Source organism: Parastagonospora nodorum (assembly GCF_000146915.1).
Source record: "Parastagonospora nodorum SN15 chromosome Unknown scaffold_1, whole genome shotgun sequence".
NCBI classification, from domain to species: domain Eukaryota; kingdom Fungi; phylum Ascomycota; class Dothideomycetes; order Pleosporales; family Phaeosphaeriaceae; genus Parastagonospora; species Parastagonospora nodorum.
In genome coordinates, this window is record NW_001884549.1 from 1,820,652 (window position 1) to 1,846,633 (window position 25,982).

At 53.4% G+C, this 25,982-nt stretch overlaps 13 protein-coding genes across 13 annotated transcripts; 6 read left to right on the forward strand and 7 right to left on the reverse strand.

Annotated features, from left to right (window-relative positions):
- Window positions 1-1,430: 1,430 nt before the first annotated feature.
- SNOG_00813 (hypothetical protein) lies at window positions 1,431-2,319 on the forward strand (the record flags this gene model as incomplete). The annotated part of the gene is made up of 2 exons (XM_001791433.1): window positions 1,431-1,861; window positions 1,915-2,319. 2 exons carry the CDS (start codon window positions 1,431-1,433, stop codon window positions 2,096-2,098), a joined length of 615 nt encoding a protein of 204 aa, XP_001791485.1. The 3' UTR covers window positions 2,099-2,319.
- Window positions 2,320-2,642: 323 nt separating this feature from the next.
- SNOG_00814 (hypothetical protein) lies at window positions 2,643-3,814 on the reverse strand (the record flags this gene model as incomplete). The annotated part of the gene is made up of 2 exons (XM_001791434.1): window positions 2,643-3,307; window positions 3,363-3,814. 2 exons carry the CDS (start codon window positions 3,812-3,814, stop codon window positions 2,857-2,859), a joined length of 903 nt encoding a protein of 300 aa, XP_001791486.1. The 3' UTR covers window positions 2,643-2,856.
- Window positions 3,047-3,295, forward strand: SNOG_20009 (hypothetical protein; the record flags this gene model as incomplete). Its single annotated transcript, XM_001791435.1, has 1 exon — window positions 3,047-3,295. The coding sequence occupies one exon, from the start codon at window positions 3,047-3,049 to the stop codon at window positions 3,293-3,295; it is 249 nt and encodes an 82-aa protein (XP_001791487.1).
- Window positions 3,815-5,015: 1,201 nt separating the features above from the next.
- SNOG_00815 (hypothetical protein) lies at window positions 5,016-5,762 on the reverse strand (the record flags this gene model as incomplete). The annotated part of the gene is made up of 2 exons (XM_001791436.1): window positions 5,016-5,576; window positions 5,637-5,762. 2 exons carry the CDS (start codon window positions 5,760-5,762, stop codon window positions 5,016-5,018), a joined length of 687 nt encoding a protein of 228 aa, XP_001791488.1.
- Window positions 5,763-6,968: 1,206 nt separating this feature from the next.
- SNOG_00816 (hypothetical protein) lies at window positions 6,969-7,811 on the reverse strand (the record flags this gene model as incomplete). Its single annotated transcript, XM_001791437.1, has 1 exon — window positions 6,969-7,811. One exon carries the CDS (start codon window positions 7,809-7,811, stop codon window positions 6,969-6,971), a length of 843 nt encoding a protein of 280 aa, XP_001791489.1.
- Window positions 7,812-8,846: 1,035 nt separating this feature from the next.
- On the reverse strand, window positions 8,847-12,693 carry SNOG_00817 (hypothetical protein; the record flags this gene model as incomplete). The annotated part of the gene is made up of 5 exons (XM_001791438.1): window positions 8,847-9,274; window positions 9,325-11,589; window positions 11,641-12,185; window positions 12,305-12,474; window positions 12,554-12,693. 5 exons carry the CDS (start codon window positions 12,691-12,693, stop codon window positions 9,017-9,019), a joined length of 3,378 nt encoding a protein of 1,125 aa, XP_001791490.1. The 3' UTR covers window positions 8,847-9,016.
- Window positions 12,694-13,189: 496 nt separating this feature from the next.
- Window positions 13,190-14,631, reverse strand: SNOG_00818 (hypothetical protein; the record flags this gene model as incomplete). The annotated part of the gene is made up of 1 exon (XM_001791439.1): window positions 13,190-14,631. One exon carries the CDS (start codon window positions 14,629-14,631, stop codon window positions 13,330-13,332), a length of 1,302 nt encoding a protein of 433 aa, XP_001791491.1. The 3' UTR covers window positions 13,190-13,329.
- Window positions 14,632-14,848: 217 nt separating this feature from the next.
- Window positions 14,849-16,786, reverse strand: SNOG_00819 (hypothetical protein; the record flags this gene model as incomplete). Its single annotated transcript, XM_001791440.1, has 3 exons — window positions 14,849-15,350; window positions 15,409-16,647; window positions 16,776-16,786. The coding sequence occupies 3 exons, from the start codon at window positions 16,784-16,786 to the stop codon at window positions 15,017-15,019; spliced, it is 1,584 nt and encodes a 527-aa protein (XP_001791492.1). The 3' UTR covers window positions 14,849-15,016.
- Window positions 16,787-17,867: 1,081 nt separating this feature from the next.
- SNOG_00820 (hypothetical protein) lies at window positions 17,868-18,619 on the forward strand. Its single transcript, XM_001791441.1, has 4 exons — window positions 17,868-17,977; window positions 18,056-18,095; window positions 18,155-18,197; window positions 18,254-18,619. The coding sequence occupies exons 1-4, from the start codon at window positions 17,972-17,974 to the stop codon at window positions 18,393-18,395; spliced, it is 231 nt and encodes a 76-aa protein (XP_001791493.1). The 5' UTR covers window positions 17,868-17,971; the 3' UTR covers window positions 18,396-18,619.
- A 117-nt stretch (window positions 18,620-18,736) lies between these two features.
- On the reverse strand, window positions 18,737-21,127 carry SNOG_00821 (hypothetical protein; the record flags this gene model as incomplete). Its single annotated transcript, XM_001791442.1, has 1 exon — window positions 18,737-21,127. One exon carries the CDS (start codon window positions 21,125-21,127, stop codon window positions 18,737-18,739), a length of 2,391 nt encoding a protein of 796 aa, XP_001791494.1.
- A 1,297-nt stretch (window positions 21,128-22,424) lies between these two features.
- Window positions 22,425-22,989, forward strand: SNOG_00822 (hypothetical protein; the record flags this gene model as incomplete). Its single annotated transcript, XM_001791443.1, has 3 exons — window positions 22,425-22,541; window positions 22,590-22,676; window positions 22,762-22,989. The coding sequence occupies 3 exons, from the start codon at window positions 22,425-22,427 to the stop codon at window positions 22,987-22,989; spliced, it is 432 nt and encodes a 143-aa protein (XP_001791495.1).
- A 258-nt stretch (window positions 22,990-23,247) lies between these two features.
- SNOG_00823 (hypothetical protein) lies at window positions 23,248-23,991 on the forward strand (the record flags this gene model as incomplete). The annotated part of the gene is made up of 3 exons (XM_001791444.1): window positions 23,248-23,320; window positions 23,616-23,736; window positions 23,802-23,991. The coding sequence occupies 3 exons, from the start codon at window positions 23,248-23,250 to the stop codon at window positions 23,989-23,991; spliced, it is 384 nt and encodes a 127-aa protein (XP_001791496.1).
- A 1,062-nt stretch (window positions 23,992-25,053) lies between these two features.
- Window positions 25,054-25,187, forward strand: SNOG_00824 (hypothetical protein; the record flags this gene model as incomplete). Its single annotated transcript, XM_001791445.1, has 2 exons — window positions 25,054-25,115; window positions 25,148-25,187. 2 exons carry the CDS (start codon window positions 25,054-25,056, stop codon window positions 25,185-25,187), a joined length of 102 nt encoding a protein of 33 aa, XP_001791497.1.
- Between the last annotated feature and the right edge of the window lie 795 nt (window positions 25,188-25,982).

Consider the following 25,982-nt stretch of genomic DNA (forward strand, 5'->3'; position numbering starts at 1 on the left):
CAAGCCAGTAGGTCGCAAGACGCAAGAAAAAGGACAAAACGAAGGACGATGAGCGAACAGGCTGAAAGCGCTGCGTGAAGCTGCGTGAGGTGAAATAGTATATATTGGCCATCTTCGAAGATCCATGCTCTCAGGTCCCGCAAATCCTTGTGGGGAGAACGAGCGTGCTCCAAACGGAATAGCTGGCTGTGCCTCCGTTCTGGCTCTGATAAGGAACCTTGTCCTTCGCACTGGAATCTTTCCAAGCGAGCGGTTCACATGCAGCCACAAGGCAAGGCGAGCCCACTGCAGAACAGCTGCATCGGCTGGTGGAGAGACCAATAGCGCCCCTGGTGTGCTTTGGAAGGTTGCAGACAAGCAGTGGCCCGAACACTCATGATGGCGAGAGGACGTCTCTGATAGTAGGGCTTTGGTGGTTCTAGGCGTCAGCAGTTCCGTCTCACTGCAGGCGGAAGGAAATGACAGTATTGGTTTCGACGAAGAAGCGATGAAGGGCGAAGTGCGACTGGTGAGGTACTGCCTGCAAACCAACGCGCTCAACGTCCGCCTGCAGTGCTTGCAGATCTGTCGCGCTGTGTTTACGAGATGGCTACAGTTCTCAACGTCTTCGATGCCGATGTAGATTTGAAGCTATGGGCCAGTGGAGTCCACGGTGGAGCGCTCGGGCCCCGGCACGCTGGTTGATAGACACGGGAGGGCGGACAGAACCCTTCCAGTAACGTCAATCCACCGACGAGAATCCCTGAGTCGTTCAGCTGTTTGTCGGGCCGGGTACAAAGTCCACGAGTCGTAGCTGACTGGGATGGCCTGAGGGACGAGGTGCAAGCCTGCAAGGCATCGCATTGCTGTCATCTCTGCAGGCTACCTACCATCCTCCGAACCAATTCATTCCTTCGGTGGGCCCGCGCGACTGTCGCATGGCATTGGCACCCAGCATCCAAGGTGCTGGGCATGTCACCTAGAATCCCTCGAGATTGCACAAATCTATGGAAAAACAAGTCACACTTGAAACGGCGTGGTTGGCCAGAAAACAGAATGGCGCAAGGCCCAACCACTTAATTTGCTGCTGTTTTGTCGCAACACCACCTGAGGCCCAGCCTCCCCCGCCATCTCGTTCCCGCTCGGGGGTATTGTAGCCGGTTTCCTCTCACCACCATACGTCACTTCATAAGACGCTGCACCGACGTTGCTGCTAAGATCTGAATCCAAACAAGATCCATCCTGGTCCCACTGCAGAACTTAAAAGTCGCAGCCTCCTGCGCGTTTCTGCCTGCAGCTGCCTCGCACCGTTCGCCTACTTGCGTCGCAACCCGCCAATCCGCGTCATCGCACTGCGTAGCACGTCCTCGGGTCAATTAACAAGCTCTACCAAACTTCAATCCTTTCCACCTAAATCTTCAACCCTCTTAAGAAAGCAAGCAACCGCCAACATGTCCATCTCCGGAATGTCGTTCTGGTTTTGGAGGGTCTTCCAGATCATCACTCTGATTCCGACGCTCGGAATGCTCGCATGGTTTGTGGATTGGTTCAACTCGCGCAACCTCCTCACGCCGCGATCCATCCTCATTCTCTTCATCGTATCCGTGGTTGCCGCAGTATGGGCTATGGGAACGCTGTTCCTTTATGCGCGCGCACGTCACTCGGCCAACTTTGTCGCCTTCATCGACCTTCTCTTCGTCGGCGCCTTCATTGGCGCAGTCTATGAGCTTCGCGGCATCGCCAGCGCCGACTGCACAAACATCAGTCAGAGCGGCTCGTACAGTGCAGACGCGGGACTATTCACCATCTCTGGAAACACTTATGGTGTGGATGTGAACCGCCAGTGTGCTATGTTGAAGGCATCATGGGCATTCGGCATCATGTAAGTACTTCTAAACGCTTTGTGAAGATGGCGCATCACTAACAATCACCCAGGAACATCATCTTCTTCTTCATCACCACCCTCCTCGCACTCTTGGTCCACCGCCACCACCGCCATGACCGCGACCGCGTTGTCGTCAAGCGCGAAGTCCACCGCTCGCGCCACGGCCACCGCTCCCGCAGCCCTCGCTACTCGACCACTTCGCGTCACAGCCAGAGCCGACGCAGCTACGTCTAAGCGCAAGTCACCTTATCTAGATTTGCACTTGGGTCGAGCCTTGATCGCGGCGACGATCAAACAACGAATTTTCTTTGGACATAATTTTTGCTTTGCACGAGATACCTGGACTGGACATATGATGGTCATCATACGACCAATGATCTGTACGATGAGAGCGTGAAAGTCGCTCTGTATAGTTTTGTAGATAGCTCACGAAATATTCATGACACACCACCAACTTTTCGACCAAAGCTGCTAATAACGCGAATGCCCAGTTTTGGAACTGTCAGGTCTCAATGTGTTTGAGCACGATAATGTACCAGGAAGAACGCTGTGATGCGTTGTGACGTTGACTCGCATGGCAACCACGCTCATCTATGCCGGTGCTTCCGGTGATCTTGACATGGGACGCTAGTCCGCTAACGTCTGAGGAAAGAACTACATGTTTCTATGGTCTCAAGTGTCGTTCTTGCATTCAGCAGTATCGAGCATCGCTTAACTCATGCGATTGCAGATAAGAAGATCATAGTCACAGTGGCATCGCAAACGGTTACCAAAACGTGACACATCTGCCGGACAAGCAGAGCTCCAATTGAGCAACATGAGGCTTTTCAATCTTTCCATCCAGGAGGATTGCATAGATTTCCGCCCGCCCATGTCAAATACTCGTTCATCGCTGTCGAAGTGTCGTTCCAAGACCCATGAAGCCCACATGATTCCCAATTGTTGGTCCATTGGACGATACTCCACAATCAACATTCCATCCATCTTCCCCTCTACCTCGCAGGCAACTCGTACACCGGATCTCTCTCCGCCAATTCCGACCGCACAGGTCTCGCTGGCATTTCTGTCGCCTTAACATACGCATACTTCTCGCTAGCAACAGGCGTGGCATCGAATTCATACGGCGTACCATGATTCCTCGAATTATCCTTTCTCCGGATGAGAAGGAACCATAGCGCGAAGATGATGGAGGCGAAGAATACGATGACTGCGATGGCGACGCCGGCGATTGCGCCACTGGATAATGCCGGCGAGGAAGAGATGGCGGATGTGGAGGACGAAGGGGTGGACATGGACGTTGCAAGAGGCGTTGCGCTTGGAGTGGATACTGGTCCAGCTGAGGCCGAAGATGGTGATGGCGATGGTGACGGAGAAGGGGAGGGCGATTCGAAGTTCTCCACCACACTGAGCATGTCGTCTTTGAGCGGTTGACTTTTCGCCGCGCTGTGGATTGGTCAGTTAGATCCCATCTCTTCCCCAGGGAGAACCTTTTACATACCTTGGATTGCTGGTAATATTCCACGTCGCGCCATCCATCTCACTCCGCATCGCAGGAACCAACCACCCCCTCGGCAGCGCAAATACCGTCCCCTCCCCCCACAACTCATTGACCAAATGCCAGCCATCCCCGGCCTTGAGCAGTCTCCATTGCTGACTCACACTCCCACTCCTTTCATACAGCTTGGGAATACTGCGAGATTCCTCCGTGATGCCGAGTTGCCATTTCGCGCCGTAGTCGTAGTTGCGGATAAAGTAGCGCCCGGATTGGAAGAACAACTGCCAGTTTTCCGAAGAGAGCGAGCCGTCAAGCGTCATGTTGATGGCGCCGTTTGTGTCGGTGTAAATGCCTGAGCTGAGAGAGCCTGTGGGCGCGTTGGGGTTGCGCAAGGTGTAGAACATTTTGGAGTCGAACGAGGGTGCATCGTCGCGACGGAATTGGTAAGAAGGCATGACTGAAGGGGAAGAAAAGATTGTTTCAATGAGAACGAGTGTTGACGAACGAAGGGGAAAGACTGGGCGTGACGGCTGTGTTCAAAGAAAAGGTTCTATTGTCGACAAGACCGCGAAATCGGAAATCCAGACTGCAGCGGCGTAGGAACGTGGCTGGAGCAAGTACCTGCATATATACTACTAAACTCTTTTGTGTTGGCATATCTCGTGGGGGCCAGAGTCAATATCGATCGATCCCTGAATCGTACGTAGGATCCAATCATGCAATCCGGCCCCCAATACTGCGCTGACAGGCAGACTTTTGTTGGCGCTTCGTGAAACTTATGCTTATATTGTCTTTGAATTTTTTGTGATCATACGTAGACCGCGATGAAGCCGTCGAGAGCAGCCCCAGCTATGCGTGGCTACATGATGCAACTCGTGGTAGATGGCCTGACAGGGCCTCCCAATGATCCTTCGGGAGGTTCTCACCCTGCAGCCTGCATTGATCCGTGCAAGCACGATCTTGGCTTCTCAAAACGCACCCAAAGTGGTTAAAGCAATACATTTTAGCGTCTGGGTAAGACTAACCTTGGAAATCAGTCTCATGCGATTCCGGTACTATGTACAGCTTCCAAGGTTAAAAGCAGTATGTTGAACGAGTGTCTCTGAGGCCGTCTAGCTCCGATAAGTATGACTTCGGATCTTGTCTGTATACGAAGACTCGCAACTCTACGGATACAGCTGTTTTGTGACGATCTTGTCTACTTCGAGAACATTGTTTCCGAGTCCTGGAGAGAGCGGAAGAATTTATATCTGAATGCCGAGTCGATACATCAGTGGTGCTTGCCGCGCTGGTCGGGCGATTGCAGTGTTGCTGTATTTTGACTACGCATCATAAGTTGCATAGCAGATGTTGCGTGGTTGCTATCATGCTTAATACGTCAAGATGGGTGGTGCCTAGGTAAATAGGGTCGTTCAACAACAGGAAGTCGGATTCATTTTGATTACTGAAATGGACTTGATGTCAACACAACCACCACCAGTATGCAAAGCATGGCGCGAAAAAGACCGTAACTATTCAGTCTCGCAGCATCACCAGTTGGCATCTCAGGACAACATGTTCAAGCTCCAATCTCTTCATAAAAGTTTCTATATACACTGAATAATAAAGCCACAAGCCTCTTCCCACTCCCCACTCCCCACTCTCAACCTCAGCGTCCTAACCAGTCCAAACCTTGGGACCAGGAGGAGTGTAAGAAGTTGGCACGGGGTAGTAAACATTGATCAAGATACCAGGGTCGGTAGCCTTGTACGCACCCGGGAATGCAACCAGGTCCGTCGGCGAACCATTGCCTCCATTCTCAACCTTGATCTGCGCGCAGGAGATGTAAAATTGCGCACCGCCCGAGGTGCCAGCGCTGTGCAAAGCAATATGCTCAACGCGAAGAAGGTACTCGCCCGACGGCAGGGACTTGGGTAGCGGGAAGGTGACTTGTGTCTTGCCGGCTGAGGCAAAGGTCATCTGGCCGCCGGAGAAGGTCGCGCCTTGCGAGTAGACCTTGAACCACACTGCGCCTGAGCCGTCGAAGGTGGCAGCAGTTTTGCCAGAGGGGACCTTAGCCATATAGAACTGGAGAGGGCCTGGATGCGAGACGCTGGATACGGCGGTGAAGCCGACGGTGTCGCCGGCGTTGACGGTGTAGGTCTTGGAGCCGGTGCCTGGGCTGAGCTCGTAGCAGCGGATCTGGTTTGATGTGACGTCTGTCACGGGACCGTTGGACTGGTACTAGAGTGAAAGTCAGTATATGACTTTCGTGTATCTGGACAATGGACAACTTACATTCGTTGTCTTGCGTACGTATTCCCATGGGCTGGTAACGGTGCTTCCACTGATGAATCCGGGAAAAGTGTAATGTGCGCTAGCCGTGCTGGCAGCAGCCAGAAGAGACAAGAAAGCAGTCTTCATGATGATCGATGATTGATGAGTGAATGTAGTAGACCAAGTGTATTGTGCTGATAGAAGAAGAATACGAGAGGCATCACCCGTCCCTTATATACACTTCACAGCCCACAGCTCGCAAGCACCTGCACCCCAGAGTAGTGGGCGCGTGGTACCCCATTTTCCCGTACCTTAGCGTACAATTGGTCGTGGTAACCGGCGGTTATTGGGTCGGAAACCTGGGAGGTGGATGTCGAAACGCTGACCCCGATCACGTTAATTCGCAGGAAGCAATAACGCTTTTAGATGAAGTGGACATGCATGCCGGCATAGCACTACCGAATTTCCTGTTCGAGGGTCGCGTGGTCATACTCGAGTCTGACGGCCTTTGTGAGACTTGTTAAAATCACCTTGTGTGCTGGTGTGCCTGCGGATGTTTGCCAGAGAGCGTTGTGGAATAATCGTCAAGTTCACTGGAAATAACGATCTTGGAAATGTTTCACCCACCGTCGCGCAGCCTCTAAGCGAACATGATTGGCCCGCCAGGCCTGCCGATAGTCGAAACGCATGACCCATCGTCTATATTACTTTTCGCCATCCGACTAGAAATTAGACTACTCGATTTGTCCTTTCGCCATGAAACACGTGAAAAACGGGACTGGTACTACCCCACCACTGCAGTGTTTATATTGCAGTCAAATATCGGATGCACGCTGCGTGACGTCGGCGGACAGAATGCAAAACCCGGTTAGAGAGAAGGGGGAGCGGCGATGGAAAAGAAAAGCTTATTTTTTTTTGGTCACATCCGATGTGGTTGCGACCTTCTAGAAGCGTTGGGTGACATATAGTACAGTGGTGATATTGAAACAGTACTTGTTGATCGGACGATCGACCAACATCGTCGGAGGCGGAGCGCTGGCTCCGCATCCTCAGGCCATTGTGCCTGCCGCCTACTTACTGCCCGCAGGCGCCTACTGTACACTATTCTCGGTTTTTCCTCCAGTGAGATATCCGACATGTGGAGGTGACTGTTCCTGGATGCATTCCACACACTGACAACTTGCGAGCGAAGTGGAGTGGAGGCAATGTAGACAACACACTCCTGCAAGTCAGCGTGAGAAATCCAGCTTGAGACTGAGGGTTCGACGCAGAGGTGAGCGAATAGTCTCACCAGCAGGTGAAATTTGTCGTAGATTCGGAAATACGGTGCGAACATCAGACCTCTCCAAGTGATCATGATGTCCGTCTCACCACGATCACTTCGTCGGGCGTCTCTTCCTCTTCGCCATCGTAATAAAGATCTTCCTCGTCAATCTCCGAGTATCCAAACACACTCCTGTACAAGCGCTCGCCCAGCCCCTTCTTCTGCGCCATGGCCAGCACCATAACGATGGGCAGGTGCCACACACTAGCCCAAAATAGTCCTCTCGCCGTGCCTTTCTGGCCCTCGGCCTTGTAGAAATGCCACGCCTTGAGCGCCATCCATCCATTGATTGCGCTACTTGTCACGACAAAGCTCCAGTCTGTGACACCGCAGTAAGACAGACCGATACAGACCGGAAACATGAGGATTGCGTAGCGAAGTGCCACACGTCCGTTCTGTGCTGGATTGACCCAAGCAAGCATACGGTAGCCGGCGTTCTTGTACTCATCGCGGATAGACCAGCTCAATGAGTTGAAGTGAGGAAATTGCCATGCGAACAGAAGAGCAGCACAAAGCCAGCCACCTGCTGAGCCCTCGCCAAAGAGCAGTTCTTCCCATGTTCCGTCATGGGCGTATTGGTTCGCCGCAGCTGTCCAGCCCATGAGAGGTGGTATGCCGCCTACTATGGCACCCACCCAAGTGTTCAACACCGACATGCGCTTCATGGGCGTATATATGCCCGCGTACAGGAATATGTTCGTTGCGCCTAGAAAGGCCGTTGTAGGGTTGACGCCATAGTATAGTCCGCCCACACCAGCTACTCCGCATGCAATAGCAAAGACTACGGCACCTCTTGTGCTGATGAGCTTCCGGACGAGCGGACGATTCCGTGTCCGACTCATTTGCGCATCGTACTTCGGCTCCATGAGCATGTTGAAGGCATTTGCCGACGCCGAACATAGCGCCGTGCCTGATGTGAGGAAGAAAAGTGTGAGGGTCGAAAGCGAGGGCGTGGCTGTTGCTGCAGGCGCGAGCAGCTGCGGAACAGGGTATAATGAGTATGCAGCGGTGGCCGTGAGTACGACAAGGAATGAAAGGCGTGGTTTCGATAGCGAGAGGTAGGTCGTGAAGAGTCGCTTTAGTGATCTTTGCGGAAGACTTGACGATATCGCGGCTAGCTTCGATGACGCATCGTGTGCGATTGGATACGCTGCCTCTGAATCCTCCTCTGCCTCTTGTTTTGCCTTCTTCCGCCGCCGATGTGGGAGCACCTCTTCTGCAGGTGCCGTCGCATCCTCTGTCGCTGCTTGCCCCCCAGCTCTTGGTCTGACGGCGGCTATTGAACTCTGCAGCTCTCGCCTTGACTTGCCAAAGGCTTCCTTCAGTACTGTGTTTGCCCAAAAATAGTCCTTGCTAAACGAGTTCCTGCTCTTCCCTACGGCAATTGAGCCCTGTTTATGCGAGGATATCGACGAGAATGGATGTCGTGCCGTCATCGGTGCACGGGCGAGCTTCCTCCAGCAACGGAAACATACTGTGCTCGCATCTCGTGGCGCAACTGATCGCGATAGCACCGGTCGAACGTTCATGGCGGCATGGGGAGTTACTGTGGCGCGGCGGCCAGTGAGGCGATACTTTTGGATGCGACTATATGCCAAGACAAGAAAGCGGCAACAAGCGGACCGATTCACGCCATGAGACAACCTCTCACGTTGCAGGTAAAGCGAGATTTATCAGCTTTGGAAGTTCATACGTAAACCTGCACTTATTATATCTATCTTAGGAAGAGTTAAAAGACTTCCTTCAGTCATTCGCAGGTTTGCTCAACGATCCTCTCTAGTTCTTGGGCTATTGTCGCAGTTTTGCTGTACTAGCTATATCTCGCGTCTCCTGCACCTGAAGGAACAGCCAGTCAGCATGTAAAAATCATGTTCACGACATAACCATGAACAGGTTCGAGCATGAGGTAATCAAGTACGCTGAATGTTGAAGTAGACCACAAGGGCAATATTATACATGCTTTCGCAGGTCTAAAACAGGCCGGGAAAGTGGCTCTAGAGCCTCCCAAGCTTACGAGTAAATGTCTCCATGCCCAAATGATAGTACAGAAGCGCTTGCACCATATTCCTTACTGCTCCTAGTCATCGTCGTTGGGATTGGTGTCCGACTCGTACTCGAAGTCGCCCGGTACCGATGCCTCGTCGTCGCCCTCGTCGACCAAGTTGTCGCTTATTGGCGATGCCCCTGATTCTGACATACCTTCTGCGGCTTGACCGGCAGATGACCCTGTTGCTCCAGGAGCTGGGGCAGGTGCTGCCTTCTTGACCTTGAGTTCTAGCAGAGACTTTGGCTCGGAAGGCTTAGTGTCTGTGAGGAGAACGACACCAAGAGTTGGCTATAGTCTGTTAGTATATCGAAATAGAAGTTCAACGGAGAATGATTTACCTTCTTGACTGGAACATATCGTTCACTGGGGAAGCTGATGTACTTCACTTGTGGTGGAAGCACACGCGACATGTTCTCAAGACTGTAGCCAACCTTCTCCTTCTCGATCTTCTTTTTCGACGTCTCTGCGGATTGTGCGCCCTCTGTCTTATCCTTGTCATCCTTCTTCACGTCTTCGTCAAGCTCCATCTTGTCATCGTCGTCAGCAGAGACCTTTGGAGTGGTCGGTGTCTGATCCACATCCATACTCTCCCGACGCTTTTGTCGCTCCTTCACCATTCTTCGACGCTTGTCTTGTGCGGTTGTGGAAAGAACGGCAGTCTTGATCTTCTCTGGCGCCTCCTCGGTCTTGACCTCTGCCTCTGGCGGATAGTCGAACATGCTGGGCCGTGTATTGCTGTGGAATTGGAAGGATGGAATGTCCAGCTCCTGATCGACACCGATGACGGCCGTGGGTGTGAAGCTGAGTGACAAGAAGTGCGTCAGCGGGAACCAGTACCAGTACTGCGTGAAGACAGCCATGCCGACAATAGCGGCCATGTTCAGCGTTCCAGTTGGTGTCTGAAGGCCAATTGTGCAGTTTCTACCTCCGGCGTCGATGATACCTAAGGCGAGCGCAGCACCGAACTTCGCCATCGCGTCTTCGTGGCGGTCCCCAACCACCTTTGTGAGCTGTTTCCGGATGGCAATGACCTTGGGGTTCATTGCCTCGTTCTGTTGTATCATGATCATGGAGAGAGCGATGAGAGCACCCTGGCGAACAAAGTCGGTAGAGTCCTTCATCATGGGCTCAAGGAGGTCAACAGCTTCTGGCAGTCCGGTACCGGCACAAGCAATACCGAGGGCCATGGTGGCACCATATCTCACGTGTGGGTTGTAGGATTCGGCAAGGAGCTCGACCATGCGGGGAACACTGCCTGGCTTCCTGAAGAGGACGAAGCCCAAGCTCATAACTGCAACCCGTCGCACGTCATCGCTGACATCACTGACAGCAACGTGTAGCAGCCTTCGGACCGCCTTGTTACTGCCTGTGCCACAGTATGCAAGAGCAATGGTCATGATACCTCCATAGCGCAGAGTCGGGTCGGCGTCCTCGAGAAGTCCGTTGACAAGCTCATCTGCCGCCTCTTGTCGGGCGTACATGATGAGCGCCATACCCATGGCTAGACCGCGCACAATTTTCTCGTGCTGCGTGTCATGGGCATACTGGATCATATCCTCGAGAGCCTTGATGTTACCGGTGCCGAGCATAACAAGACCCATAGAGAGACCGACAGCCTCACCGTTGATCGCGGAGTCAGTGTACAAGACGGTCTTGAAAGCATCGAATATCTCTTCGGAACCAGTCGCCATTCCAGCAACACCAACACCGAGAGCACCACCATGCTGAATGACCTCCTCAGAAGCGTTCTGGAACTGCTTTAGCAAGTAGTCGAGAACGTTGCTGCCATGGTTGGCGTAAATCAATCCAAGGGCATAGAGCGAACCGCCCTGCTCGTAGTGCGAGCCGGAGGAAACGCTGTCCTTGGGAAGGTAGGGCTCAAGAAGCTTCTGGCCCTGAGTGATGTTGCCTCGGTGAATGACACCAAGAGCAGCAGTTGCGGTGAACTTTGACCAGTTCACTGCTTTACCCAACCAGTCGAGATTCTCGCGGAAGAAGGTGTCGTTGGTTGTACCGGCGTTCATGAATGCATTTGCAAACGTGACACTGGTGTGGAATATGGAGTTCCTGGCTTCTAAGCTGTCCCGGATCTTGTTCAAGACTGCCTTGTCTGTGTGGTTGTTCCTGTACAAAAACTCTAGGTTCAGCTCGATGCTCTTTGTGCCCCGAAGGATGTGGCGCACGGAGCTGAAAGCCTTGGACTGCTGTTCGGAGAGAGAATCCTCCTTGGTGCGAGAGACGACAGTCGAAACATTGCTGGAATCCACATTGGCTAACAAAGAGTCGGACTCCGCTGCGTCTTCTCCGGACGGCTTCTGTGATGCGTCGCCATTAGCTGTAACCTTCGACTCTCCCTCGTTGTCTGTCTCAGGAAGCTCTTCCATGACCTTTGCGAGGAACTCTTGTGTACCATTCTCGTACAAATCGAACGAGATCTGGTAGGCGATCGCGCGCGACTTGTCGTCGTCTTGCTGTATCAGTTGACGGACAAGCTTTGAAGCTAGTGAGTGCTGGTTGAGGTACACAACACACTTGGCAATGGAGAAGTAGTCAGGGTTCGGAATCTCGTTGTCGTTGAGCAAGTCGAGAATCAGACGAAGAATCTGTCCTGGTTAGCTGCGCATATTCAGCAGTCGAATTGGGAATGAACATACCTCGTTTCTTAAGCCACGCTCCTGGACGACGTTCATACAGATGTCCAAAACGTAGTCCATCAGCTCTTCACTCTTCGTCGTCGAGCCTTGCGCGGGCTTCTTGCCGGCCTTCTTCTCGTCCTGACTAGCACGGATGATAGACTCTCGCAGCACATCTAGATTCCTCGCCTCGATCGCAATGCCGACCACCTGCCTGTAGTTTCCACTCTCATAGCAGCTCTCGAATATCCGCCGTATGGTGCCTTGAAGGTTCTTTTGTACGTTCCTCTGCAGGACGAGTGGGGTGGGGTGCGCGCCAGGTACACCTGCGTTGCCACCTCCAGGTAGAGTGGGGTCGAATGTCGACGAGTCTTCGCGAGAGAGGAGCGACTTGGAAGGCAGTGCGGATTGCGAGAAGGGTGTAATCGGCGAAGTCAGGCTTGCTGAGGTGCTCGTGGCTCCTGCTGAGTTCACAGGGAAGGATGTGCTTAATTGCAGAGGTGCTTGGTTCGCCTTGCTGACCGGCGTCGCTGGGTTGTGCATGGCGGAGAGGGCAATGTAAGTGTCTAAACATTTCGCTAAAGAGACGAGTCAGTTATTTGCAAGATCATATTGAGATGCAGTACCAAGACACGCAGGGATAGCGGCCGCGGGTTGCAGTCTCGAGTGTTTGTGTATGTCTTACCCATTATGGTCTCCTCAAACTCGGCGGCCTTGTGGATGTCAAAGAGCTTTCCTGCACCCAGCGCAAAGACCATGCTCTCGTTGTATTCCTGCAGCTGATAGTATACCTTTGCCGCTACCAGGGCAGCAAGCTCTCGCTCTGGAAACGAGTCATCTTCGTAAAGAGCCTCACTATGACGCACACGAGTTAGCAGCCATCTCAAAGATCTCGCGGAGTTGGAAGCTCATGGAGCTCTCCGAGGGTTCTTACATCTGACTGACAGAGCCAGCGACTTCTGGCCACAATAGGTCGATCTCCTCGTTCAGGCGGCGCAAGGCAAAGGAGCGCAGGGCCGGGTCTGGTTCGGCGAGGAATCCAACGATGCCGGCAGCAGAAGTGAGGCCAACCATCGTGGCAGTGTTGACGGCGATGGTAGTGGTGCGGTAACGTCGATACGGAGCTCACGAGATTGAAGCGAGGTAGCTGTTGCGGAAGCTGGTGGAAGGAGATGGAGCTGAGCTGTGGCGCCTACTTGCGAGGAGGCTCACAGGGTGATTTTGGCTTATGCGGGGTGTTTCTTAGAGAGGACCACCGCAGTGAAGGAGGGACGGGAATGGGAAGTGGCGCGGGTGATGAGGCAGGCGCGATGCCGTTGTTGCTATGGTCGGGGAATCTAGGTACGTGACGAAACACAAGCTAGCTCGTGAGGTCAACCGGAGTGACTAAGCAGGCATACACGATAAGCGCCCCTCGATCCCAACTCCAACAGCATGTGAATGATCAACTTGCAGCCCGGCGCATGTCAAGTGATTTTATCATAGTCTTCAAAGACGCTTTCTACTGTCTGTTTGACAGTTTGTATGCCACCAAAAGCCGAGAAGCATCACATGTATCATCACACAAGCCTCTCGCAGAGAAATGGGGTATCTTATTCAAAGCACAAAACTCCACACCATATGCTGCGCGCCTATTACCTCAGTAATCCCCCAGAGCGCCAAAAGCGCATGAAACTAGTAGTACACTTTTGCCACACAGCCCATTGCAATCTAGACGCCTGTTGCTGGAGGTGTAATCTCACGCGACAAAACGCGCAGGTTGTTCATCATCCCGGTAATCAGTCCTTCGAAGCTGTTCGGCTCCTTGTTCCTTACTTTATCCGCATTGTCGATTAATACGTCCGAGTTCAGCTCCAACTCCAGCTCGTGGTTCTTCATGGGGCCTTGTTGCACCTGGGTCAGATCCACCTGGTATGCGCCGAGCCAGGAGTACGACATTCTGTCTTTCTGCCGCTTCATGCTCTCCAGATCCTTCCCAGCCTCAACAGCCGGCTGGAGTTTCTCGATAGGTCCGGGATAGTTGATTTCTAGATTGATGCCGATGCGGTAGTCCCACTCAGTCTGCGGCGAGCTGATCTCAAGGTTCCCTAGGCGATGCTTGATCATGCACCGGATGACCTGGCCCGTCTTCTGGTCGCGCGTCACGCGAATTCGTTGACGGGCACCAGCTGCGTGGATGAGGACCTTGGTCTTTGCGGGTAGAATAGCAAATTGCTCTTGTCCCAGCTCGTAGAAGTTGTCAATCTCCCTTGTGTGCTGGTAGTCGACCGGTGGACGCGATGCGCCAGGCGCTTTAGACTCCCGGACTTGGCCGTTCAAGTACATGTTCATGCGCTTATGTTGTTCCATGGTCATGGTGCTCTCAAATTTGAGATCCATGTTCTGCGACTTGATGACGGTTTCGGTGTCGTGGTAACCTCGCAGTCGGCCATTGCTCCCTTTGTCGATAATATGACCCCAACGCGCCTCGATTTCCAGCTGAGTAAGTTCAGACTCGGCGATCGCGCCGCGAACTACTTCATTGTTGATAGCCACGTTCCAGATGAAGTCGCATACTTTGCGCGAAACATCGTCGTAGACATGCGCGTCATTCGAAACGGGTCGCTCAAAGCCACTAAGCTCAGTAACAGGAACAGTAATAGCGTGCGCGCCATTTCCATTTACTGGAGGACCGTTGCGGTGAGGTATCGGCGGCGGGGGTGGTTGGGCATGTGGTGGAGGTGCAGGCGACGGTTCCTGGGCGGGCGGCGGTTGACGCGACTGCAGGCGCTGCTCATGCAGTTCTTGTAGCTCCGGCGGGAGTTTCTCTCCTTCGAGATAGGCCCATATGGGCTTGGGGTCGTGACGCTTGCGCTTGAGTGGCATCTGCCTATGTGTCGGCTTTGAGGGAGTCTGGAGGTTCGCGTTGGAGGTAATGGGACTGGAAGCGGACACAGAGATGGAATTGGAGAGAGACCGCCGCGGTAGCACGGTCGCGTCTCCATCGTGATTCACTAGTGCGGATATATTCATGGTGGATTGTGGTAGGGTTGTGCTTCGAATCATACTTACGGTGATAGGTACCTACAACGTGCCAAGCCGAGCCGCTAGCCCTCAGGCTGTCGTTCAGGGTCTGACTGGCCCTGCTTCTTTGTTGAGCCAGAGAGCTTCAGGTGTTTGTCCGACTGAAAAACAGATGGGTGTTGACAAGATCAAAGGAATGGAAAACATGTGAGTGATGGATTCGGTATTGGAATTACTTCATTTGCTAGTGCTACAGCCAATCTCGTACGCATGCACCAGACCGTCATTGCTTCGCACGAGTCATGCTTGGTATGCTTTGCACATGTCATCTACCGCGCAAACACCAAGCGTCTTATATCTATGCATCGTGCCACTTTTGGGCGATCTATAATCTTCATGCCTCCTGGTCCAAACCAAGATCTTCCGTCGCAGGTACAATGCGGAGGGTGTTGGTGTGGCCCATTCCTCCTCTCCAGCCCTGGACGCAGATGACGGGAGCACCCTTCTCGAGCACGCCGAGCTTGATCGCATTCATGATGCCCCACTTCAAACGGCGGTCAACATCCTCCTGCCATGGCGCGGCCTTGAAGTCGGGCTTCTCCTCTGCGAAGTAGAAGGGGTATACACCACGGTACAGGTGAGAGTACCTTGAAGCCGAAGCATTACGGGTGACCATGATGATCGGGCACACGGGACGGTACTTGGAAACGAGGCGCGCGGTGGTACCACTAATAGATGTTAGCCCACAATTCTAGGTTATTCCGAGATCTCTGTAGTGTGACTTACCTGGTGGTCAAGACCAAGATCGCACCAGCGTTCTGCTCCAGACTGGCGCTGACGGCAGCCATGGCGCAGGTCTCTGTGGTAGGGCAAGGGACAGGAGCCAGTTTCCTCAGCTCATCGAATGCGTTTACGTATGGGATAGCGACCTCTGCGAGCAAGCAGGTCTCGTGCATCATGGTAACGGCCTCGACGGGGTAGTCTCCCTTAGCAGTCTCGCCAGACAACATGACGCAGTCGGCTCCGTCAAGGACAGCGTTTCCGACATCGCTGACTTCGGCACGGGTTGGGCGAGGGTTGTAGGTCATGGACTCGAGCATCTGGGTCGCGCAAATGACAGGCTTTCCGGCAATGTTGCACTTTGTGATCATCATCTTCTGCGCAATGAAGACCTGGCTGGGCGGGATCTCGATACCCAAGTCACCACGGGCAACCATGACACCGTCGGTCTCCTTGAGGATGTCGTCGAAGTTGTTCACACCTTGCTGGTTCTCGACCTTGGCAATGATCTGGATGTCCTTGCCCTCCTCGCCGAGCACCTCACGGATAGCAGTGATGTCGCTGCCGCGGCGGATGAACGAAGCAAAGACCATGTCGACCTTGTTCTTGACACCGAACTTCAAGTCGGCCTTGTCCTTCTCGGACAGCGGGGGAAGATCGATGTCGGTCTTGGGCAGGTTAACACCCTTCTTGGAGGAGATCTTGCCGTTGTTCACGCACTTGACCCTCAGTGTCTGGTCGTCGACAACCTCGAGGACCTCGAATGAGAGGACACCGTCATCGACGTAGATGGTGCGGCCGACCTCAATGACCTTTGTGATGTTCTTGTAGTCGACGTACATGTTCTTGTCGTCGCACTTGGTGGCATAGGCATCATCGGTGGTGATGTTGAGCTCGGTGCCAGCCTTGATCGGGATGTCCGCATCCCCGACAGTGTTACCTGTACGGATTTCGGGGCCCTTGGTGTCGAGGGCGATGGCGAGCGGCCTGCCAGACTGTTGCTTCTCGGCTTCGCGCGCGTTGTCGATGACGGACTGGTGGTATTCGTACGAGCCGTGGGAGAAGTTCATGCGGACGACGTTGAGGCCAGCCCTGCGGAGAGCGTTCATCTTCTCCGCAGAGTTGGTCTTGGGGCCAATGGTGCCGATGATGGAGGTTCGGCGGTACTCCTTCGCAGGGTGGTACTCGGTGTTGAGCTGGCTGAGCCACTCAATCCTGGTCCGGCCGGCATTGAGGTGGTCGAGACTGGCATGTTGTTAGTAGAGGATACTGGTGGAAGGCGTCTTCGCGGCACAAGCGTGGAGAAGCCATGAAGAGCTTCTCTGGCGGCGGTGTGGCTATCAGGCATGCCATAATAGAAAGAGAATACATACGCGTTGGCCATGTTTGCAAGTTGAGAAAGTTGTTGCGGGTGTTGAAGGAAGGCGGTGGGCGGGGCCGGTCTCTGCAGCGATTTTATAGGATCCAATTGCTCTGGTGGGTGGGTGAGCAAAGAGGAAAGGCTTATCTAGCTTTCGTAGAGGGAGGGCGGATGCGCTTGGATTTTGTTTCTCTCCAGAACGGCCTAGTTGTTGGCCTGTTGAGAGCTTGGAGGGGCAGTCGCGCTAGTAACGTCCAGTGGGGGCTCTTGTCGAAACGCGGCCAGCAGTTTTGTCAAACCAACAAGAAATAGATTCACAGGGACTTGGGCCTCTTGGTCGCAGCCGTTCCTTGGGGCGGCCCCGAATGCACCGGCTGTAATGCAGCTGACCGCATGTTGCAGCGCATTCTTCGCTCCCATGCCGATGGCGGGCCTGCAAGCATGTTGCTTCTGCTGCCCACGTTGAGCATACCGCCTGGATGATAAGCTCCACGGCGCGTGCTACGCTCCCAGAGTAATTGAAATTTTCATCGTCTCGGTTGGCGTTTCTGCCTCCGGTGCTTCGTCCTGCTGCGCGGCCGGGTCTGATGTCTGCTCGCCATGGCGTCCTGGTGGGTCATTTTTGTCTCAACCCGCGCGGCGGAGGTGCGGTGTTTCGCACCTAGCACGAGTGCAAGTCATGGGAAACGCGGATGCGTAACCAAGAGGCAGAGCCGCTTTTATATGGATCAAGGGACATGGAGAAGACGTTCCTACTTGACCCGCACCTTGGTTCCGCATGGCCGCCCCAAGGACCTTTGCCCGAGGATGTGGTGCTCCAGGTACACCCGCCTCGAGGCGAGGCCGTCGAGATGAGACGGAAGAGCTCAACAACAAAGATGTGTGGATAACGTCTGGCTATGTGGTGCCACGAAGTACGTGAAGACGACAGACCTCGGGAGCACACTTTTCTCCACCTGATCGAGTAGCCATCGAGCTTCTCAAGACTACTTCGTACTTGTGGACCCTGGGCCCGGCAATCACATGCACTGTGGCTGGTGCACCGCTCCTCAGGCCTAGTCCATCTAAGTTCACCAACACCCTACACCGCAGCTTCTCACCTAGCAACCACCAAAACACCACCTTTGATACCCCCAAACCGCTTCGCCAAGAGCTTCTCTCCGCAGCTCCCAACTTCCACAGTCTTCACATTCACTACCTACCGCCACCATGGTCGTACGTAGCCCATCTCGCAGCGAAGCGTGACCGCCTCCGCAAAGGTCGCATGTCCTCCGCAAACTCACACGTCTCCAGGTCGGCAAACTTGCGCACTACGCCTTCGACGCGGTAATAAGTGCGCCTCGCTCCCCTCCCCAAAACATCTATATTCAGCACTCCTAACACCCACCCCAGTATCCGCCTTCCTCGCCGGCGTCCGACGCTCCACGGGCCTCACGTACGTCCTCGCCTCCGCAACCCGCCACAAACGCCGACTAACACGAGTGCTGACAGTCCCAGTGTGAAGCCGGACCAGTTCTCCGAAACACCGGGCGTGAAGAAGTGGATCGACAATTACCTCTGGGTCGGCGAGACGGTCATGGATCAGAGCGTGGCGTTTTTCGCGTCGAGTTCGTACTTCGAGAGGAAGCGGTAGAGGTGGGGGGTGGACTACCCGCTTTTCTCGTGGCGTAGAGGGTGCGATTGAAAATGGGGTGAGATGTGTGTACATTGGGGCGAACGAGAATGATTGGATGACGAGACATGTGCGCGTGGGACTGGATTCCTCGACTACGACTACAAGCACGATGGCGTTTGGGGCTGGTGCTAGCTTTTGTTTTGCGAAGACCGAAATGCATCACTTTTACGATCTGGAGAAAGAAGTCAAGGCTTGGAAGTGCTATCGTGATGTGCTCTATCTATATGCATGTGGGTATCTTCCGCAGATGCTTGAACGCTATGCTAACATGCGTGAAGGATGTCGCTGAGGAGCATAGCTCATCCTCTTCGCTTGAATCTGAATCCCGTCTCCTCTTCATCGCTATCGTCCTCTCTTCTGCTCAACTTCCCTCTCTTGCTCGTGGGACCAGCTACGGTAGCCGCTCCACGCTTCTTACCACGCGCTTGTGTCTGCGTATCATCAATCTGAGTCTCCACGACCCGCTGCGTCCGACCACTGCTCCTCTGCGTCCTTCCTACAGGACCTTCATCGCCATCTTCTTCTTCGCTCTCTTCTACATTAACCACTTCTGAAGTCTGCGATCTCTTCCGGCTGACGAAGCCTCCGACCTCCGGCTCCGAGTCGTCATCATCCTGCAAGCGTCGGCTCCTGTTCGACCTGAATGTCAACGAAGGTTCGACATCGTCGAGGAGGAAAGCATCGCCGACACCGAAGCCCTTCTTCGGGGCGGCTTCTTCCAAGCGAATGATGGTGCGGTGCGCCTGCACACCTCGCTCTACACCGCGCCGTTTAAACTTCTTGAAGTTCTTGCGGCCGTTCCACTCGGGATTCCAGCGATCACTGTTGACCTGTGACTGTCGAGCCAAGGCTCTGTCGGCTCGGGGACGGACATCCATCTCTTCGATTTCGGTGATGTTGCGAATCTGCGAGATATCGACGCCATCAAGTGCCTCTGCTAGACTCTCCTCGTCGGCCTTGCGGCGCTCTTCTTCCTCCTTGACGCGGATGCGGGCTTGTTCGCGAACATTGAACTCCTTGCTTGCAGCTCTCGCTTGTGCGCGTTGGAGTTTCTCGATTGTTTCTTTGCCTTTGCCGATTGTTGGCTGAACTGGTCCGCCTGCTTCGGGTTCAACGGAGGCCGATGGTGCGCGTGTCGCTGCTCGTTGACGCTTGATGGCTGCAGCGGCTGGGAAGAGAGTGTCCATCTGCTCTTCTTTTGCCACTATATCGTCAACGGGCGAGCCTTGTGAGTGCTGTGTTTGTATGTCGTGTCCAGTGCGACGCTGCGAGGCGGCTGCTTGTGAGATAGAAGGTCGGGTAGATTCTTGCACATCTTGCATCGGCGTGTCGTCCACCTTGGTGCGCTTAGCAGGTGGCTCAAAATCGTCGAATCCTGTGAAGCGGCCGCCTGTCCTTGGCCGGTGTATACGCTTGCGTGCGGTGGTCTTGACAGGCTCAGTTATCTCTGGAGATGCGCTCCCAGCTGGGGAGGGAGCCTTTGAATGAGACATCGGAGTTGGGTCGCGCACTGAAGGTTGAGAGGGCGCAGAGCCGGGTGCTCTTGAGGGAATGTTCACTATCTCTGCAGGCGGTCGCTGCAATGACGCTCGGTCCTTGGTCACGATTGCATCAAGAAACTCGTTTTGCAAGATTGAGCGCTGCTGAAGTGCCTGATCCACACCAGTAACGAACCCAGCGGCCCATTCTTCCATACCATCCGGATAGCCAGCGAGACGGACAGTCACAATGGGAAGTTTGTCTCCACTTGTCTTGGTGCGCTTCTTCTTCCCTGCGACACTATGGACATAATCGACATATTCCTCGACTGTAGTTTCGCCTGGCTTTACATCGAAGAACAAGCCCTTGCCTCCTCCACCACTGACAGGCTCTAAAAGACTATTAAATTGGCTTTCAACCAGGAAAATAAAGGTTAACCCGGAGAAAACCTCGGCTCGCGAATGATCTGGCTCCAACATCTCCTGCGGGCGCGTGACGGGCTCTGCGCCGACTGGCGGTACGTAGTCCTTCTCTTTCGGCCACCATTCATCGAAGTCCTCCTCCAGTTTCGAGGGCTCATAGTTCTCTGCTTCGTCCACTGACGTGGCTGCGGCTTTGAGCACGGCATCTAGAAATTCGCCAGTTACAATGTGTTTGCCAGCAACGAGGCCGGACAGGACTTTTGGTAGATTTCGCTTTTGTGTAATGACGTGGGTGGTCTTGTCGAAGAGGAAATCGGTAGTGGTTTTGATGTCGAGGGCATGCAATTGGGCGCTGCGAGCCTTGGACTCCTTGGATTCTCTCGACGCATGTGTGAAGACGGTTGGGTGCCATACAATCTTGAACGGCGCATAGCCCTGAGCCAGGCGGATAGTATGCTCCGTTCCAGTCAAGATTGCCTTGTCGTACTCGAGTGATCCGTCGTCCAGTTTCTTGCTCTTCAGGTGTGTCTTCTCGTCGATTGTGGTCCCTTGCCGACAGCTGAGGTCGGTGACTTCTATCTGCGACCTTGTATGTAGCTTCGTACCATTTTCGGGTGGAGCGTCGTGGACTTTGAGCATGACATGCTTGCGCGAGACGGCTTTGTTGTCTATCTTCCACGATTTTCCCTCATCGTCGCCAGACTTTGTGCGACCAAATAATTGCTGAGAGCCTGGTCGCAACCATACGCGCTTCCCGCCGAAGAGCGATTCGTGTTCGAGGAACCACATCGTGAGTCGTCCGGGCGGCGGTGGATTTTTGTCAGTCACTCGGATGCTATCTCGAGAGGCGCCGCTATGAGCTGGCTTCGCGCATCCATGCGGGTGGGTGCATGTTCATCCCAAATGGTGACGGCTGCCTGCGTGATTCCAGGCGGACGGAAGTGATCAGTGCGCGGGGCGCTGCACAAGTGCGACGCGCTGTCATGTGAGCGCTAGCGTCATTTGACTTCTTTTCCTTCAATTGTTCGCTCGTCGCTGTACCACTTGCTGGGCGCCACTAAACCAGTTCTTGATCTGCCTTGTCGTGTTCAAGTTGCCTCCTGATTTGCCTCGTGTCTAATCCACGCAGATCGTCATCACGCTCGATCCAGTTTCCTATAATCCGCGGGCATAACTTGCTACCAAACTCTTAGGAAAAACCGAGGCGAGCACTTTCTGCAAAGCAAAGCTGGCGACATAATACCAGAGCATGTGTTGATTTCATTGCAATAAGAACTCATTGATCAAGGGCATGAACTTGGAATCTCGTTCGCCATCTTATCATGTGCAAGTTCGTCAACTTCCAGTTATGTATTGGGCTCGACAATGCCTCATTAGATGAACACTTTGCAGCTCAAACCATGTATGATGAGAGACGCCATTCGCGGTTCCAGCGTATCCCATTTATTTAATTTCCAAGACTTGATTGAAGCTGATGATCTTAGCGCAGTAAGATTTGGGGATCGGAGTTGCTGCACAGCGAGCTTGTCTTTTCGGACACCGTAAATAGCAGGGAACTCCCCCACCGGCCCAATCAGGTAGCACTACACAGCATCTCGTTGAAAGAATTCTGGTGTGGCCACGGCGCCTTCCGCTGAGCCTCATTACCCGACGTCCCACTATGCAACAATCCGGAGCTCGGAAGCGTAGCATCACACTCTGGGATCACAGACCCGTACATTCTCCGCCTACTGTACTAAGGCCCTAAGGTATAACGAGTGGTAGTGTGTTCCGAGTATGGGCCCTCAATGGCTATGTTGCTGAAGGAGCTTTGTCCACAGTCATTTCGCGCTTCACATCACAGTACTTGCTCGCAAGCCGAACTCAGAGCGCGGACTTGGTAGACCCTTGGTAGTATCAACAAACGTGACACCGAACCAGAGGTATCGAGGAGACACGAAGGAGTATATATGACCGCCCTGTGGTCGGTCGCTGAACTCATCATCAAAAACCAGCTCATCATCGCATCCCAACCAGTACTCTATTACAAAGCCAATATCTTCCCAGGAACCTCCTCTACCCCTAAGCAACTCCCTAGATAATCAAGATGAAGGCCTTCACCATCCTCGCTGCCCTCCTCACTGTGGTCGCTGCCACCAACCCCTTCGCCGCCCGCGCCGACTGCAGCTGCGATATCAGCAAGTGCCCTACCTCCGGCCCAGCTGTAAGCTCCCTCTCCTCTAATTTCACATCTCAATCTAACGATCCTCAGCACTGCGTCTGCGTAACCGGCCTCCTTGACTCCTGCTACGTCGCGCAAACCAACGCCGGCATCGACTGCGGCAAGCCCGTCTACCCCGTTTGTCTCCCCACCTCCCTCCCTATCCCTCCACTAACTCTCCCGCAAGGACGGCTGCAGCTCTTCCACTCCAATTCAGAACCAGGCCTGTGGCGGCTCTGGCGGCGGCAAGTGCGGCACCGACGAGATCTGCTATGTTCCCGACAAGAACTGCGATATCCACTCGGGCAAGTGCACGGGGCTCTGCGCGAGCGACTACTGCGGTGGGCAGTGGGATAAGCAGTGCGCGGACGATCGCTGGAGCTGTGTTTATGACGATGCATGCTTGAAGAATGGTGGAGTTGATTGCGATGGGCACTGTGTGCTGAACTAGACGGCGGGGAGGAATGACGGGTGGGGGAGGTGAGTGATGGATGCAGATTCTGTTCGATTGTATTTATGTTTTGGGTATAGACTTGGAGGAATGGTGTGGCTAGATTGTATATATGTACTTTGTCTTTGAGGAATACTTATTGTTGCGCGTCTGGTGTGTACTTCATGAACATGCTTACAAGTAAGAAGGACATGCTTGGAAGAATGCATGGTTGCAAAGAAGGTAGATAGATTAGGAGAGGAAGGTGGGAATCCAGAGATGACAAGGGAAGGGAAGATAGATATCAAGCATAAGAGCGAGCAGCAAGAACATCACAAGGAGCAAGAGAAGAGTAAGTGTGTGAGGACAGTGGGATTCATTGAGCCGATGATACCATGAGATGTATCCTTCCATGAAGTTCCTTGCCAGATGTTTGATCCATTGTTGAAGTTCCATGCCAAAAAGCTTGTTCCAAGATGTTCCAAGCCAACCACAAAGTTCCAACCAAGTCCAACTATCATCAGCACCAATGTCCATATCCTTTGTCGAGAAGTGTTGTTGTTGAAGTCCAAAACTATCTATAGCCAAAGCTATCAAGCCCAATACAAACTGAAAAAGCAAGAAGTGTTCATGCTGCAACTCTCGAGTTGACCTGAGCCGAAGCCGCCGTCAAGAGTCACAGGGCAGCTGTGAAAGATCAAGAGACTGTAAGAACCCGGGCGAGAATCAGCCACACAGGTCATGTACCAGTCTTGAGCTCAATGTGTGGTAGGCCTCATGCAAAGATGATCTGTCCTCCAACACCACAAAAAGAGCTCATCATTGTATGGTAGGCCTCGTGCAAAGACGATCTGTCCTCCAGCACCATACAATGACTTGATCAACTGCACCAGGCCGAATACGTGGGTACATGTACCACGCGTATGCCTCGAACTGCTTAAGCCTCAACAGAATGTGTTCCACGCTCTTACGATCTTTCGCCCAGAGAACCAGTCAAACAAGTTGAAGTCGAAAAGAAGGTAGATGGTGGATGCCATGAGCGTGCTCTGCGTGTTCGATGGCGTGCCAATAAAGCCTGAACAGGCTGTGATGAAGTTGACCTGAAGAGGGTTTGAGGATGTTGGCCTGAGAAGGCAGTATGATCAAGGTGGCCTGAAGAGGCAGTGGAGGTGTGGTCAAGGTATGCGGCGGGCATATGTGATAGTGATGGTATAGGTGAGGCGAACAGCAGAGCTGTGATGAAGCAAGGTCAGCATGACATGAAATAGTGGGAGGGCAAGGTGAGTACTGACCAGCTCAAGGCGAAGGAGGTGGTGGTGGACCAAGACTCATGATGACGTGTGATGTTGACATGAATTGGTGTCATATGGAGGTGCGGTGTTGATGTGAAGTGGTCATGGTGCAAGTCGAAGTGGACTTGAGTGTATCAGAGTCATGGTCGATGGTGAGGTGAAGGAACATTGAAGAATGATCAACAAAGTTGAGAAGGATGATTGAAAGAGCCAAAGAGACTTGATGAGAATGGAAATTTTGTTGGCTGAGAACTCAAAGTTGAGAAATTGTTTGGCAGTTGAGCGGAGTAGGGAGTACGAGGGACGGTGGGAGGGGGCTACTTATGCCTCTGGGCGTGGCGTGCACGGGCCTCCGTTAGGCGAGACTCCGGTGCGAGGTTCTGCCGGCGACAGGAAGGTATAGGCGGGTGCAGGTTGTGGGTGGGCGAGGCAGCAGTCGGGTTGTGGCGGGGTGCAGACAAACTCAAGGTGAAGGAGAGTTCAACATCAGAAAGTTTACGCGAGCAAAAAATGGTCCGAGCAGCACCATCAGATGAGAATGCACTGCAAGGAAGGTAAAATTGGGTGTCAGAGGGTATAAACGAGTGTGTTTCAAGTGCCTGAGGGCAGTGACGCCAGGCCAGAGGGCACCAAGAGGTTGAGGATAGCAGCATAGGCACACTTAGTGTTTGAAAGCGGCAGCTCAGCTTGAAAAGAGAGAGCAAGTTGTATAAGATGCCGTCGTACGGGTTGCTGTGTCCGTGATTCTGCCAGCTTGCGTAATGCTATTTGAAAGTTATGGCCGCATAATGTGATGGCCAGCGGAGAGGGCAAGGACTCACTGAAGCAATCTGATCTTGAGTTCCGGTCGGGCATGTATGTTCAAGGCTTCTGTGAAATTGCAGTAGTCTTCGTGGTGCAGGAAGCCAGGATGGCGACGCAGGCTGAGTTGTCCCAGCAAAGGCCGGCACAGTCTGTCATCATGAGTACTCTACTGGCACTTCGCAGGCGAGCCTGAAGCTTTGCGGTACAATAAGTGACCCTTTGAAACGATGTAAATATGTGATTCTGCTCTCTGACTTGCTTGAGAGCCACAGAAGCGTTCAGTGTGGGCGTGCACGTAGCTGACGGAGTGGCGGCAACATCTTCCAAATCAGTGCTTGGCGTGTGAAACCGTACCCACGTCTGATTGGATCTATCACAGAGAATAGCAGGCAGAGCACAAGTCATATTGAGTTCAGGACAGACAGAGAATGTGTGGACAGCCATGCGAGTGAGCGCCCGCCATGTCGACGAGCGCGAATCAGTTTAGTTCCGACATTGGAATATTAATTTGACTGAGATAACACGCAAAACCTTTGCCAACTCATTGAGTATGTCTGAACGCCACTCCGCCAGTTGCGCGTAACCCAGCGTAGACAGCGATAGGAGCGCGACCAAGCAAGCGGGGTCAGACGAGCACACTTGTCATGATAGAAGATAGCGGAAATATTGAACTACAGGGTCAGCATCAGTTGCGGTCCGTCGTGCTTGCCTGTACTGAGCGAGTGGTGGGGTAGTATAGCGGCTTCCCTCTCTGCATCTGCGCGACCAAGAGACAAGACATCAAGCTTACATGGTCAGTCAACGGTAATATCACGAGACTACCAGTGAAGACGAGGACATGATGAGTGACAAGAGACGACGAATTAGATGCCGAACTGTGTGAGAGCTACCCATGGTGTGTATTTAGACCCCAGTAAT

What these genes read in the sequence shown, in the direction of transcription:
- SNOG_00820 (XM_001791441.1), top strand. An exon ending in CGCCTTCGACGCGGTAATAA is followed by an intron (nt 18,096 to 18,154) that starts GTGCGCCTCGCT and finishes CACCCACCCCAG; the next exon opens with TATCCGCCTTCCTCGCCGGC. An exon ending in CGACGCTCCACGGGCCTCAC is followed by an intron (nt 18,198 to 18,253) that starts GTACGTCCTCGC and finishes GAGTGCTGACAG; the next exon opens with TCCCAGTGTGAAGCCGGACC.